The sequence below is a fragment of the Cladophialophora yegresii genome (assembly GCF_000585515.1).
Source record: "Cladophialophora yegresii CBS 114405 chromosome Unknown aczIN-supercont1.2, whole genome shotgun sequence".
Classification (NCBI taxonomy): domain Eukaryota; kingdom Fungi; phylum Ascomycota; class Eurotiomycetes; order Chaetothyriales; family Herpotrichiellaceae; genus Cladophialophora; species Cladophialophora yegresii.
In genome coordinates, this window is record NW_006913046.1 from 1,461,988 (window position 1) to 1,477,112 (window position 15,125).

Consider the following 15,125-nt stretch of genomic DNA (forward strand, 5'->3'; position numbering starts at 1 on the left):
ATTTATTGAAGCATTCCAGCACCTGCGGACGGACCTCTTCTCAAATTGCGATACAACCTTTCCTCGAGCCCGCTAAGAATTCCCACGGTGGAGGCAGCGCAGACGGCCCGGCGAAAGTGAACCAAAAGTGACGGTCAAACACGATTGACAGAGGCGGGACCTTGACGAAACGCTCCCGGGCCTGGATATCGGTGGTGGTGGAGGAGACCTAGAATTACAAGGGCACGTTTGCCTGGACCGCTTAGTCGAGGGCTAAGGGCGACGGACGGCAAAGGTATTGTTGCTCGACCGCACAAAGGCCCTGCTGACGAACTGATATAGGACTGGTCTGCCTGCGAGGGTCCTGTACGATACTAGAGATAGACTCGAGGACGGGACGTCATATCGCTCCGAACTCCCTTCGAAAATCCAACGACATATCCTTGACAGGAGGGGCATCAGGCAGCAAGAGACGAGCAAAGAGGCAATTGGCACAGGAATGACACAGAAGCTGAAGACACAAGGCTGAAAATTGGACATATACATCAGCATAGGGCTGGTGTGAAGACCGCGCTGTGACCTATCAAGACCATCGTGGCAGCTCTGTGGTCGTGCAATTACATCGACAAGGACATAGACACCCCGTATTTTGCGAGACTTGTCATGGCTTCGAATCAAAGACCCCCAATGGGGCCTCCGGAGACTCCTGGCAGATATCTGCAACACCCATCCCCAGGCCTGTTCCCAACCCTTCAGCTTTCACCGGACATTTATGCCACCCAGTTCTCGGCCGGCCCGGCCACAGCGCCGGCCTATTCCAATCAAAGGTTCTTCTGGGATCCTTCAAATGTCGACTTTCAGGACCCTTCTTTCTGCCAGCCATATCAAGATCACTTCCAATTCAGCCCAGTGACAGCTACCCCTCCATTCACCTCCTCATCCACAGTCCTACCCAGTCTTGCGGCCACAAATCCGCCCTTGGAGGAGCGGCCTTACGAGTTACCTGCCCTGCCTCGTTCAGCCAGTTACTCCCACAATGACACATCTGCCTTCCCAGCCCCATTCACAACATCGCCGAGAGTTCCTGCGCCGCAGATGGAAAACCCAAGCATGTTCTTGAGCTCACCGGCACGAAGGTTTGGGACCGGTGACCAATATTCGAGCCGTTTCCCACAACACCTGGGCCCTGAACGGCCGGCTTATGCACATCAAATTGAAGAGTCGAAGCGAGAAGAGGAAAGCAAGAGACTGCGACGAGGAGATTCAAGGAAGCCGTCCATTACGCGCTCTGTTATGGAAGCCTTGAGACGCCCAGTCTCTCCAAAGAAGGATGGCAGACCGGGCCTGAAGAGAAGCCTGACTCACACAGGAGTGCGTAATGAACGAGGCTTCAAGCCGCAGAGCCTAGGCAGCGTTGGAGGACGCAATTCTCCCATCCCGCATGACCACAACATGCATAGACCGGGCCGATCTTCACCACTCAAATCAACGGTCGACCCAGTAGCGCGGACGCTGAGCACTAGTAGGAACGCGAAGCGGGGGGCTATGTCTCTGGCCATTGACGAGAATGGTGTCGCCAAAACAGTCATCTCAAAGGTGTCTGACGATATGGACCTAGACGAGACATCCGAGAGCGAGCCGGACTCTTTTGATGAGGAAGACTTTCACTTTCTTCACAGCCAAGGCAACTCTTTCGCCTGCGGTGGGGATGATGAACCCACCCAGGCTCAGGCGAGCCGGCTGCACGGTCATTGCAAGACCGATTCCCACTCTACAACCACCTCGGCCAACTCTGCCAGGCAATCCTCGTACCAGGGTTCGTCGTCAAGTCTTACAAACAACAGGAGTTCCGACGGACAACAGGGTCGAAGGAAGCGGCCCATTCTTGGCTCTAACGTTCATGACGATACGTTGATGGAAGAAGAGCCGAGTGGTAATGCCCAACAGGTCTTACGAGCGATCATACAAGACCGCTCCCGATCCACATCCTCGCAGGGGGACAACAATCAGCTGCATTCCTCGCCTCCCTTGCACCAGGGCCAATATGCTTCATACAACGCATCGCCAACAACGATCACGGATCCGGATCTCGCAACACCGAGCACCGATATGGATAGCCTCGCAAGTAACCTGAGTCTCCGTTGCTTGTGCAAGTCATCTATCCCGGACGGCTCGGTGCCCATGGTCCAATGGTAAGTCATCAGTCCTTGTCTGGTCTTGCGGGTTTCGGACTGGCCTGCGCATTGCCCGCCACTACATATTCTGACTAGGCTATGTTAGCGACTCGTGTACGAGGTGGTTACACAGTACCTGCGTGGGTATCGATCATCGGCGGAGGCCCGAACCATACATCTGTGTCTTCTGCATGCAGACCCCTCTCCGCTCAGGCCATGCACCGTTGCGTCCCTCAGCTCTGCCTTCGACAGCCAGCCCGCTGGCACACAAATCAAAACGACCTCGCTGATTGTGTGCCGGCTTCGAAATGACACACCTTCGACTCTAAAGCCACGCGCCGTCACCTCGATTCCGTGAGATGTGGTCGAGAAACACCTGTCTGCAGGAGCGATTCCCCGCGTTGACGTCGTGTCTGCATATTGGGCGCTGAAGTAAGGGGTTGGGAGATGCTGATACATAGATACCCCTTTGGAATGACTTATCATGTCCCCATTATGTCCGTACATACGAAACAATTGTTTGAACACAGAAAACGGTCGTCAGCAACAACACACGTCCCATCTGCTTCGACTTTCCCAATTCCATCTTTTTGCGTGCCAGTGCGTCGTTTTCAAAATCAGCTCCGTGCTCCAAAAGAATGTCGGCAGACGGTGACACAAGAAAGCTCGTTTGGTCTCGATTGTCTCAGATACCTGGGAATATTCGGCCAGTCGCCCTTGGCACAAGGAGACCATGGGGGTCGGTATAAAAGCGCATAGCCGCCAGGAGATGTCTCGACTGATTAGCATTGATCTTCAGGTTCTTACCCAACTTCTTCTTGATCGGCCACGATGTGGGCCACAGGGATCGTTGCCTCTCTTTTCCTCGCGTCCCCTACTTCGGCTACTTACCTGGGGCTTTTCGGAAGAGCCAATAGACTTTGTCCAGCTGTAGTTGATACCATCGCCGTGACATCGACTGTCAGCATCACCGTTCCGGCCGTCACAGTGACTGTTTCGCCGACCCTTCCTCTGGCCTCGTCGGACCCGGCCGTCGCTACGTGTCTGAGCGACACCCAGGCAACGAGCATAGTTGGGCTCTGGAAGAGCATCCTCACCCACGCAGACCGCAATGTTGCGAATTCCACAGCTCAAAGGTTGATAACCAATGAGTTCCTAGGAACAAGCGACTCGATCAATTCACTCGCTGGAACTTCGGTAAATCCTTGATCTCCTTCCTTAGATCCTCATTGCTCCTATTGTAGTTTCATTCTGACCATGCCATGTGGTGCCAATAGTTGGGCAACGCAACCTTCTCCGGCAAAGACGCCTTCATCACGGCCACACTGGAAGCACCTCCCATCGCACTCCTCACCACACTGGACATCTTTCACGACTGCAGCCGCATAGCGTTCTACTGGGCAGCCACCGGCGTTGGTTCAGGCGCCGAAGAGATCAGAGGCATCGACCTGCTGTATCTAACGGACGACCAAAGTCAAATCAATATGGCCATGACCGAGTTCAACAGTCTGGCGTGGGCAAAGGACGTTGGGTGGAAGAGCCAGAGAACAGACGGGACGCAGTATTAGCTTCGTCAGCATGGAAGTCTCAGCTTCTCGTTCTGTCGGCTCTGTTGGAGCTTTTTGGTAGAAGTTGGTGCTGGGTAGAAGGGAACTGCCAGGCTTTTGTCATGCTCCAGTGTCCCGGCTAGACGGAACAGAGGGAACGTGGAGCTGCGTAGATCTTGCACAGGGCGATTGGAATCACCGAAGGTTGCGCCTTCGCCTGTCGTTCTTTCCCGCATGGCATAAGCGAGCTTGAAAGAATAAGAGAAGCCTTCCCCCAGATTGTTGTCGTCGTCTTCTATGGTTCACTTCTTATGGTTGCTCGACCTTGACTACGGAGCAGCCGTAACTTCGGCGGCCGGCCTGAGCCAGCTGGACCCTGGACGCCGAGCGATGACCGTGCAGGATCTAGATCCTTCAAGTGGAACTGCGTGCTCTGGTGATGCCCTTGACCGCTGACACGGACAGGAATGTGACAGGCTACCATGTTATTTTCGGCAAGACGGGGCAGACGCATGTGACGAGATTCTTGCCTTGGGACAGCATTGGCACAAGCCACGGGGAATGTCCAAACATGGCGTCCGTCGAGAACCTGCTCATCGCATGATCTTTCGAGGCAGATGGCGGTGGATCAACACTTCTTGTCTGCTGTGCCAGTCTTGCTCGAGCATCAGCTGGCCGATGCTTCACTGCCCACCATACGATTCCGGGCCACTTCTACATGATCATCATTGGTGTACCAAGCACCAAGGAACACCCAGCCGACACTTCCATTGTCAGTAAGGCGCCTCTCCAAGCCCTCTCCGGCGTCCGTGGAACCATCTGACCGCTACCGAAGCGAGTTTAGCTAGAAGTCAGTCGTAACCTGCGCGACCATCAGACATAAGCACGCTATCTTCAACCTACTCTGGTCTCATTCTTTATCTTGCACTTGCTTCGGCTGGTCCGGCGTGTAACTTGTCCTCGACAGACGACAACGTCGTTGCCCATCGCCGACCAACATGGCTACCGCTACCGTCACCGAATTCGTCACCAGGACGGTGAATGCCATAGCAGCCACCAGTTCCGCCGCCAACCGAGCAACTCCCCAAGGCGGTGTCTTCGAACATGTCAATCCGAGTCACTATGACCCTAAGAATCCCATCATCCTCTTCATCATCCAGGCTGCCATTGTCATTATCATGACCCGCATCATCCATTGGCCTTTAGCCTTGCTCCGCCAACCCCGGGTCATTGCGGAGGTCCTCACGGGCATTCTTCTGGGCCCATCGGTCATGGGCAGAATCCCTGGTTTCACGGCGCACATCTTTCCCACTGCGTCCATGCCGGCGTTCACCTTGGCGGCGAACCTCGGCTTGGTGTTGTTCTTGTTCCTCGTCGGCCTGGAGGTGGACTTGCGGTTCTTGGCGAGCAACTGGCGGATTGCCCTGAGCGTGGGTGCTCTCGGCATGGTGATTCCTTTTGGTCTCGGCTGTGCTATCGCATGGGGCCTGTATCGGGACTTCCGGAGTGACGCAGGCCTGGCCCCTATCAGCTTTGGCGTCTATATGCTCTTCATTGGCGTTGCCATGGCCATCACGGTAAGTTGGCGTAACTGCGCTGCATGCCATCCGCAATACCTGGTGTGTCTGACAACATCTAGGCCTTCCCGGTGTTGTGCCGTATTCTGACGTCGTTGAAACTGCTCGGGACGCCCGTCGGTGTGATCGTTCTCTCTGCAGGCGTGGGTAACGATGTCGTCGGCTGGATATTACTTGCTCTCTGCGTCGCCCTCGTCAACTCTGGCGCCGGCCTTGCGGCTCTATGGATTCTGCTAGTCGCTGTGGGCTATATCCTCTTCCTGGTGTTTCTGGCCAAACCTGTCATGATGTGGTTCCTGCGAAGGACAGGGAGCCTCGCAAATGGACCAACACAGACTGTCGTGGCCCTCACCATCCTCCTTGTTCTGGCGTCAGCGTTTTTCACGGGCATAATCGGCATTCACCCCATCTTTGGCGCATTCATCATCGGCCTGTTGCTTCCCCATGAAGGAGGCTTCGCCATCAAGCTGACGGAGAAGATTGAGGATCTCGTCAGCGTTCTGTTCCTACCTCTCTACTTTGCCTTGTCCGGCTTGAGCACCAATCTGGGGCTCCTCAACGACGGCCTGACGTGGGCTTACGTTGTCGGTGTCTGCGCAATCGCCTTTATTGCCAAAATCGCAGGTGGAACGTTGGCTGCGCGGCTGAATGGGCTGGTCTGGCGCGAATCCTTCACCATTGGCGTACTCATGTCGTGCAAGGGTCTGGTCGAGTTGATTGTGCTGAACATTGGTCTGCAGGCCAAGATTCTGAGTACCCGCACGTTCACAATCTTTGTCGTAATGGCCGTGGTCACCACCTTCGCGACCACCCCGCTCACGGTGTGGCTCTACCCACCATGGTACCAGCGGAAGCTCGAGCTTTGGAAACAAGGCAAGATTGACTGGAATGGGAACCCAATACGGCGCGCCGGGGACGATGACACCGAGTCCAGCGAGGCGGATATACTACGCAAGACCGACGTTGCCAGACGTATACTCGTCTACCTCCGCCTAGACGGCCTGCCCAGCTTGTTTACCATGGTGTCCCTGTTCGCGCAGAAGCCGGAACTAGCAGAGACCCCCCACGTGCCCACCACAACGGCACCCACCGCCACTGGGCACGGGCTAGCCGGCTCTCAAGACGAGCGGCCCGTCATGAAAAACGCACACGCCCTCAGCTCGGTCGCGACGCTGCGGCGCCCACTACAAGTCCACGGTCTCCGACTCATGGAGCTGACGGAACGAAACTCCAGCGTGATGCGCGTCTCTGAGATTGAGGAATTTGCCGGGCGCGACCCTGTCATCAAAGCATTCGGTACCTTCGGTCAGTCTCGCGACATCGCGGTCGGGGGCCAAATTGCCGTCGTGCCCGACTATTCCTTCTCCGGGACACTGATTTCACGGGCAAGAGACCTGGCCAGTGATTTGATCCTGATTCCCTGGTCCGAAACGGGTACTCTGTCCGAATATCCCAGCCTGTTTGACACCAAGCCGGGGGACGCGCTCGCGAACAAGCAGTTCTCCACCCTCGCGGCGGAGATGTTCGAGAAAGCCAGGTCGTTGTGCCACGTCGGCGTCGTACTCGACAAGAGTGTCCTGTGCACGCCTAGTTACACTTCCAACGCAAAGCCCGAGTCCCCAGTGGTGGAACGGCCAAACCGTCAACTCAGCAAGACGCTCACAGGCATGAGTCTGGGCGGCGACTACATGAACTCGACAGTTCACTTCAAATTGTCAGACAGCGGACGATACAGACTGATCGCGCTATACCAATCCGGCAGCGAGGACGACCTGTTCGCCGTGCGTCTGGCGCTCCAACTGGCGAAAAACGACCTCGTAGATCTCAAGATCCTGTACGTCCGGAGCGGTGGTGACTCGGACGTCGACATGGACAGCGAAGACAAGAAACACCACGACTCGAACAAAGTGCGCTCGCTAAAGACGCCGACAGACCACGAATTCGACGCATTGCGGTCAAGCATCCCGACCAGCGAATCCAGCGCCCGCGTCACGGTCCTCGACGTCGATGTCCCCGGTTTGGAAGCCCTCACGACAGCCGTGTCTGAGCCCTCTTCCGCAGAGTCCCTGCTCATCGTTGGTCGTGGATCGCATTACGCAGCAGACGGGGCAGACACTGGCGTGTCCGGGTCTGGAGTTCTGTCCCCATCGGCGGGCCCCTCCTCTGCACGCGACGATGCCCGTACCTTAGGGCCCTTGGCCACGCAAGTCGTCAAGGTGATTCGAGACCGACAGATCGGCGCGAGCGTGCTGGTCGCGCAGGCGAAGAGGGAGAGGGATGTCGAAACATATACCGCTGAGGGGTTTGGTGGGGCTCCCAGCATGAAGGATGGCAAGGGGTTAGGTCTGACGAAGAAGCTGACGCATATGAGTGAGGACTAAAGTATAGCTGTATCGCGACACAACTATAGTGGTGGTTATGCCCGGAAGGATGGCGTTGACTTGATGATGAAGGGGTACCAGGATCAGGATCAGGATCAGGATCAGGACTAACACAGTAAGTCCAGCAGGTCAACCTCTGTAATACGTGTGCGGGCTATATATAGGGGTCAATTGAATTGGGTCAGGAAAAGATAGGGATGGCTAGGATACGCGCCACGAGGATTCTAGATACGGAGCGGAGTAATACAGCACAGTACAAGCAAGGAAAACGGTATACGTATATTATTACTCGATCGATCAAGCTCGAAGCGATGTGGATGAGTTAGATTCGACGTGCGACTACGGAGGACGGAGGACGGAGTACCACTATACTTGAACCTCCGCTGAAAGGAACAAGAATGCTCGTTTGCTTTGCCTCACTGGCTGAATTACAGGGCTTTGCTCGCTTTGCCGTTCCCCTCGTACGTGCACTGTTCCTCCTACTCCTGCTCCTCCTCCTGCTCCTGCTTGTCCGGGACTCTTTGCTCCCCGTTTTCCCACCCAAGTATACCGGGCCTGAACGTTTTGAACCGTGAAGGAGGGCCTGCTCACTTGACTTAATCCTCGGGTCCCAAGAGGTTCAACGCGCCGGCTATCAAGATCGATATAATAAAAGCTTAGAGGAAGGGTCTGCTCACTTATACTTGTACTCGAGGCCCAAGGGTCCAAGCGCGCTGGCTACGAGGGATCAAGATCGAAATACTAAGTCCTAAATTAGCAGATTCTACATCCGTGGACATGACGTCTCTCCTTCGAGGTCTCTCTCTCGCAAGTCATCTCTCCACTTCACCGTAAGTACCCTAGTTGCACAAGATTGACCGCTACTGAAAGGCCGTACCGAAAGAAGCCACAGGCACACAGGGGAGCTCAATCCTCCGCCTGTCTGTCATCCATGACGCCTACCCTACCTCCCAACACGGATAACACCTGCGGCGATCAATTTCTGGATCTTAGACCGAATACCCGGGTTCTTCATGTGCTCGTTCAGTGCCGCGGGGTCGGATTTGGCTTGTTGCAGGATCGATTGCATGACTGGGTCGGAGAGGATTTGCACTGCAGAGGACAAGTTAGTAACGTCGCCATACAAACAATACTTGAACTACGGTGGGCTACAAAGGTTCGAGAGAAGTGGCTGTCACCAGGGGATGTCGGGCGTACTTACTTATTTCCGGATCCCTCTGAATTCTAGAGCTGGTCTCTTCCTCGGTCTCGCCCTCCCTGGCCTTATACATGGCCTCCAGGGCCCTCTGTTGCTGCTGTTCGATTTCGCGGGCGTTCTTGCCTTCGGTGTCGTGCTCCATCGCCTCGGTACACACGTCAAGGCACTTATTGTATTCCTTCATGCCGAACAGGGCCTGTGCTTTGCGGAGGTAGGCTTTGATGAAAGACGGATCCCGGCGGATGGCTTCGTCACAGTCTTGGATCGCGGTCGGGAAGGCGAGGAGCTTGATCAGGGCGGCGGCGCGGTTCGAGTAGCCCCTTGGGTCGTCAGGCGCGCGCTTGGTGAGTTCGGTATATGCCTCGACGGCGCCGGGCCAGTCTGCGTTCTTGAATTTCTCGGCACCTAGTAAACGGGCTTCTTCTGCTTTTTCGGAGTCGACGTAGGCGTCCTTTTCGGCTTTGATCTGTGCTTTCTCTGCGGCTTTGAATTTTGCCAAGATGTCCGGAGTGCGGTGTTCGGTCAGGGATTTCTGGTAGTTGATGATGGCCTTGGGTAAGTCGCCGAGTTTCTCGTACGCGGAACCGATGCGCCCAAATGCTTTGGCGATGATCTTGAAGTCGGCCAGCATGGAGCGACCTTCTTCGATCGCCTTTTCGCAGGATTCGATGCAGCCTTTGTAGTCGCCCTTCTCAAATTGGGCGGCGCCGAGATTGGTGAGGTATGTGATATCTTTGTGGAGGTCCCAAGCTTTAGAGTAATGTTCAATTGCTTCGTCAAACTTGCGTTTCTTGTAGTTTTCTGTGCCGAGAGCCTTTTCTTTGTCGGCTTCTTCTTTGGCCTTTTTAGCCGCAATAGCTTCTTCGTCCTCGGGCTCGGCTGAGGGTTCTGGTTCGGGGGCTTTTTTCTCCGTTGATGGGGGCGGTCTGGATTGAGGGCGGGCGTCAGGCATGGGGACGTCTTCTTCTGCTTCAGCTGGCCTTGCGGAGGATCCGTCTTCGGGCGGCATTCCCATCTGCATGTCGACGCCCAGTAGTACGCCCATAACCTCCAAGAACCGTGGGTCCCCTAGCGCTTGGCCCATGTCTTGAGGGTTCTTCGCTAGTTGTTGCAGCTTGCCCATGAACTGCGGGTCTGCTAGATATCTCGCCGTCTTGGGATTCTGGGCCAGCTTCTGAATTAGTTGAGGGTCGTTGAACATGTTTCCAAGCCCACCCATTGGATCTGCTCCATCTGCACGTGCTTCAGCCTCAATGGCCCGATTGACCGCCTGCAGACCTTGCTGAGCTTGGGCGTTGGACGGGTCGAGTTTCAGAGCTTCTTCGAAAGCATCTTTGGCCCCGACTAGATCACCCAGCCCGTGCGCGGCGGCACCTTTTCTGCCCCAGCCTTTCGCCCAGTCAGGCTTGATCTCTGTCGTCTTGTTTGCGTCGTCCAGAGCTTCCTGGTAGTCTTTCAGAGAAGCGTATGCGCCGGATCGGTTGGAGTAGAGGACGTGGTTGGTAGGGTCTAGTTCGATGGCCTGGGAGAATTTCTCACTTCACACCAGAGTCAGCAGAGGAGTTAGAAACGGTGTTGAAAGACAACTTACACTGCGGTCTTGAAGTCTTTGGCCGCAAAGGCCTTGTTGCCCTCTGCCTTGAGAGCGTCGGCCATATCCGTAACAAGGATGAGATTGGGAGGGATGGAAGGTATTTAGTAAGTATTTATGAAGCTATAGTTCGAGGGAAACGGTGGTGAGAAGCGTCGCTGCTGATGATCTGCAGGTGAATAGAAAGTGAAGAGTTGGAGAAGCAGCCTGATGTACAGCACCACGCGATGTGATGCGGGCAGCCACTTGCAGTGTCTAGAAAATTCGGCGCACAGACCACCTCACCAGCTGGTGCATACTGTGTAGGGCACGGAGCTGCCACGGTCACAGCCTTGCCAACCTCGCCAGCCTTGCCTGTCGCCGACCCCACTATTTACCTATGCCCAAGCCTATGCCAAAATTTACGGGGATCCATAGCGGGCTGCTTCTTTTTTACACTGACATTTCATGCTACCATATGCCTCGCACAACCACAAATTCTCTTGATCATGTCGCGGTGACTCAGGTTGCTCGGCCTAATCTCGTTATCGCATCTGGGTCGGCAGGTTTCTTGCATGACCATGATGTTCGCACACCTCTATCCTCACCGGTAGCACACACTCCCCCAAGCCATTTTTGAACATGGCTCCTCCGAAGAAGGCCACGGCCTCGCCCACGCCAGGACCGTCGTCCGGTCCTGGTGGCCGTAATCTCGTCGGCGATGCTCTGTATGCCTGGGCCACGGAGAACTACGACCCAGGCTACGTCTTCTCGCAACAGGAACTATTAAGCGCCCCAGTGATACCAAATGCAGATGTCACCGTGCTCCTTCCCACCGTGGACTACCTGGTCAGAAAGTCCCTTTTTCGACTCCACGACAGAGCCGGAGGTGCTATAGGCTGGGAATTGATCGACTTAGAAGTCGCAAAAAAGTAATGAATACACCATCAAACCACCTGCACTTGGGCCTGCTACAAGTGCTGACTTGATTACTTTGAACACAGCTATTCCGGCCTCAGCCGCAACGAGGCGATCGTTCTCCAGGTCATCGAAGGCGCAAAGAACTCGGGAATATGGACAAAGCAGATCCAGACCAAGACCAACATCCACCAGAACACGGTCGAAAAGGTGTACAAGGCGCTGGAGTCCAGGAACCTGATCAAGCAGATGAAAAGCGTTGCTCACCCGCAGCGGAAGATGTACATTTCGGCAAGCTTGATACCCTCGGAAGACGCGACCGGTGGTTCATGGTTCTCCGAAGGTGTTCTTGACCAAGGCTTGATCGATACCATTTCTGACGTTATCGAAGCCTACGTCTCCAAGAGCAGCTGGCAGGAGGTCACTCTGGAGGAACACGAGGAGACCAGCCTTGGTCAGAAACGCAGGCGACCGTCCGATGGCTTTGAAGAACATGGCAACGATAAGCTCAAACTCGCAAAAACTATCGATGGGCAGAACAAGACCAAACCTGTCAAGCAGCATGGTCCCTCGAAAGCCTACAAGCCCTTCGAACCTGGGCACTCACGTTATCCTACTCTGCGCGACATCACACGGTACCTCCTCGAGTCCAAAATCACCGCCACGGCCCTACCTCAAAACGCCATTGCCCAGCTGCTGCAGGTGATGATCTACGATGACCGGCTTTTCACCCTCTCCCGTGTGGCCCAAGCCAGCGAAGTAGCCGACAACTTCGACAACAATACGGTAACAATGTACCGATGTTTCAAGACGCCACTGGATCTTATGGAGCAGCGTTCCATTGCCAAGCGCAAGATGCACAACGACGAAAAGACCCGGATCGCCGCCTACCGACTCGAAGAACTAGAGGCCCTTGGTCCAGGAGGAGCAAGTGAGGTCCCCTGCATGAGGTGTCCTGTCTTCGACATTTGTGGCGAGGGTGGGCCTGTCAATGCGGTGACGTGCACGTATTTTACGAAGTGGTACGACAATCTTGAGCAGGCGGATCAGGAGAAGGAGGCAAAGGAGAAGAGAATCAAGGAAAGAGACAAACCCTTGGTGGATAAAGGGAAGGGCAAGGCGCAGGAGCTACCCATGGCCAACAAGGATAGGGGGCCAGGTATCGAGGTCGAGCTGGAGGAGGTGGATCCCTTATAGCATTGCGATCTGCTCCTCTGGTCATGGCTAGATGCTGCTGCGAGGTGTGCACAGAGAGAGCATCGCGACAGCTTTGGCAGATTTACGAACCCACCATGGGCTTGGTCACTGGATCACTTGAGAGGAATGAACTTTGCACTTCAGAGGGATAAATACAGGAGCCCTGCAACGATACCCCCGCCTCCGCCCTCCGTATTTAGAGGTAGCGGCAGAGCATAATAGAATCAATTGAGATACCACAAAATAATTACTTGAACTCGATCGAACGGCTTCTGGGCTCCGTCGCTAGAACCCGCCGAATAAACCCTTCGATCTCAAAACAGTATCTCGTTGCATTGGCCGCTCCTGGTGGCTTGATCGGTCAAGGCTGTCGGATGCAGTTCCAAATGGGTATCTCAGTGGTTGCAAAAAGGCCGTCGCAATTTGAGCATCTGATTGCTCTATTATCAATGGCTGAGCACTACTCCCAGGGACGGGAAGTCAGGAGTTGCTCGACAAGAAATACATACTAATCAACGGCCATGTTCGACGATAATATAAGAGGTTCACCTTCCCATCCCAACTTGGTTCCTCAACCCTCATGTTTGCCAGTTCTACTTTCCTCCACTCGACCCTACTAGAATTCAACAGTTTCACATCTTATCCCATCATGAAGAATACTTCAGACTCGAATGACGTCGATGCGGAAAGTCATAAATCTGAACTTGACTTGCCGCCCTGAGCCTTAGGTCCAACCATGCTGGTCTGACAAAGACGCTGCCGTGGAAGAAGCCACCAGCAACGCTTGCGAAGAATACCTGGCGTCAGACGACTTCCGTCTTCCGCGCACCCGCAATCTCGTTGCTTCGGCCTTCGGAGGGAGCGCTGTGACCAGAATATTACAGTACTTTGTGGGCCGCAGTGTCCCCGTGCGGCCCAACATGGCGGCCCATTCCAAATTATGTGTCCACGGCTTCTGCAGTCAGCTGATGCAAGCTATTGGGAGCTCCTGCCATTCAGGAAGCTTTCAAGAACAAGGCTCGCTGCCGGCATATCGAGGTGCATCCGAGCCCGAAACCGCAGAGTCCTATACAGCGTTGTGCGTTCCAGAACAGCCTCGCTCGACGATAGGCCACCTGGGAAGACCAAGTCATGTCAAATGCAGTCTCTCGTCACCCATGGCCATCTACTCGAATTCAAAATGAGAACCGACCAACACAGCGCTAGTGACCCGGGAATTTCTCAGCAAATCGTCGCGAACGTCAGAATGAAGGTAAGGAGCTACACTTCCCACGACCATGCCAGCTCGAACCAAGCACACGACAAGCCACCAGGTTCCGGGCTGTTCCATTCGAACGTTAAAAAGTGTCGATCTTACAGGCATCAATGCCGGATAATGAACTGCTCGACTCGGGTATCTCTGGCTTGCAGAGCGGCAATGCGAATCGCGTTTACTGTACGAAAAATGGAAATCTGTCAGAATCAATCAAATACTACCCCTCTTGAGCCCGCTTCAGTGCCCCTCGTCGCTGACATGTGGTGACGCAAATCGTCCCGGCCAGGGGATCGATCAATCGGCGAGACGCGTATGATACCCATAATCAGCCACGGCGGGGGCTTTTCCACGCTTTCATGCATGACCATTCCAAATACAACACCGTCCATCCTGTCGAGCCTATCTTGACCTCTGCTTGCAGGAACAGACATGTAGGTTTATAAAAAGTCCCTGCCCCTTCGTTATTCGTGTTCTTCCATAGCACAGCAAGATCTCAATCACAGCTCAACAACACCACGCTCATAATTCTCCTAAAACAACCATACCGACGAATCCATCATCATGCCTGAGTACAAGGGACACTGCCACTGCGGCCAGATCGCCTGGACCGCCGACATTCCCGAAGAGAAGCACATCCTCTGCCACTGCGGGGCCTGCAAACTCCAGGGCGGCGGCGAATTCACCCTCAACCAAATCATCCCAAAGAGCAACTTCCACCTTACCAAAGGAGATTTGAAGGTCTACACGTACAAAGGCGATTCTGGTGCGTCTACGGCAAGATGTTTGTCAGAACCAATGCTGACGCGGTAAACGTGGACAGGAAACACCGTCGACTGCTTCATGTGTCCCAACTGCGGGAGCTCTCCATATCACCATCAACATGTGATGGGTAAGTCGACTCCGTCCATAGCCCCTCTGATACAACTTCGTCTCGGCAGCCGTGCACATTTCTTAATCGAGTTTCATCCTTCTCCTGGATGGCCTTCCAGCACACTTCAGTTCCTCCGCTTACTCGGATACAGGCGATGACAAGATCGTCATCCGCACGGGCCTGCTCGAGGGCTCCGACAAATGGGGCAAGCCCGCCGCCGAGATCTACGACAAGGAACGTCCATCCTGGCTACCACAGACGGGCGAGAACAGTTTCCCCGAGGTGCCTCCTTCGTAATTGACTTGACTTGAACAAGCGAAGGGGGTCGAGTTGGGACAAACGTGGAGAGTCGACTTGAGACAAGCATGAGGTCGAGTCGGGGAGTGATCGTCTGGAATGCTCTTTGGACCTTTGTAGGACAAGCTGACATGCCATCGCCGGTCTCGAGGAGGGAAGCA

General features: G+C 54.7%; 6 protein-coding genes across 6 annotated transcripts; 5 read left to right on the forward strand and 1 right to left on the reverse strand.

Annotated features, from left to right (window-relative positions):
* Positions 1-666: 666 nt before the first annotated feature.
* A1O7_02447 (uncharacterized protein) lies at positions 667-2,175 on the forward strand (the record flags this gene model as incomplete). Its single annotated transcript, XM_007756479.1, has 1 exon — positions 667-2,175. One exon carries the CDS (start codon positions 667-669, stop codon positions 2,173-2,175), a length of 1,509 nt encoding a protein of 502 aa, XP_007754669.1.
* An 809-nt stretch (positions 2,176-2,984) lies between these two features.
* Positions 2,985-3,721, forward strand: A1O7_02448 (uncharacterized protein; the record flags this gene model as incomplete). Its single annotated transcript, XM_007756480.1, has 2 exons — positions 2,985-3,350; positions 3,431-3,721. The coding sequence occupies 2 exons, from the start codon at positions 2,985-2,987 to the stop codon at positions 3,719-3,721; spliced, it is 657 nt and encodes a 218-aa protein (XP_007754670.1).
* A 977-nt stretch (positions 3,722-4,698) lies between these two features.
* On the forward strand, positions 4,699-7,658 carry A1O7_02449 (uncharacterized protein; the record flags this gene model as incomplete). The annotated part of the gene is made up of 2 exons (XM_007756481.1): positions 4,699-5,277; positions 5,340-7,658. 2 exons carry the CDS (start codon positions 4,699-4,701, stop codon positions 7,656-7,658), a joined length of 2,898 nt encoding a protein of 965 aa, XP_007754671.1.
* A 943-nt stretch (positions 7,659-8,601) lies between these two features.
* Positions 8,602-10,512, reverse strand: A1O7_02450 (stress-induced-phosphoprotein 1; the record flags this gene model as incomplete). The annotated part of the gene is made up of 3 exons (XM_007756482.1): positions 8,602-8,750; positions 8,860-10,394; positions 10,448-10,512. The coding sequence occupies 3 exons, from the start codon at positions 10,510-10,512 to the stop codon at positions 8,602-8,604; spliced, it is 1,749 nt and encodes a 582-aa protein (XP_007754672.1).
* A 556-nt stretch (positions 10,513-11,068) lies between these two features.
* On the forward strand, positions 11,069-12,541 carry A1O7_02451 (uncharacterized protein; the record flags this gene model as incomplete). The annotated part of the gene is made up of 2 exons (XM_007756483.1): positions 11,069-11,358; positions 11,431-12,541. The coding sequence occupies 2 exons, from the start codon at positions 11,069-11,071 to the stop codon at positions 12,539-12,541; spliced, it is 1,401 nt and encodes a 466-aa protein (XP_007754673.1).
* Positions 12,542-14,357: 1,816 nt separating this feature from the next.
* Positions 14,358-14,964, forward strand: A1O7_02452 (uncharacterized protein; the record flags this gene model as incomplete). The annotated part of the gene is made up of 3 exons (XM_007756484.1): positions 14,358-14,559; positions 14,617-14,685; positions 14,819-14,964. The coding sequence occupies 3 exons, from the start codon at positions 14,358-14,360 to the stop codon at positions 14,962-14,964; spliced, it is 417 nt and encodes a 138-aa protein (XP_007754674.1).
* Between the last annotated feature and the right edge of the window lie 161 nt (positions 14,965-15,125).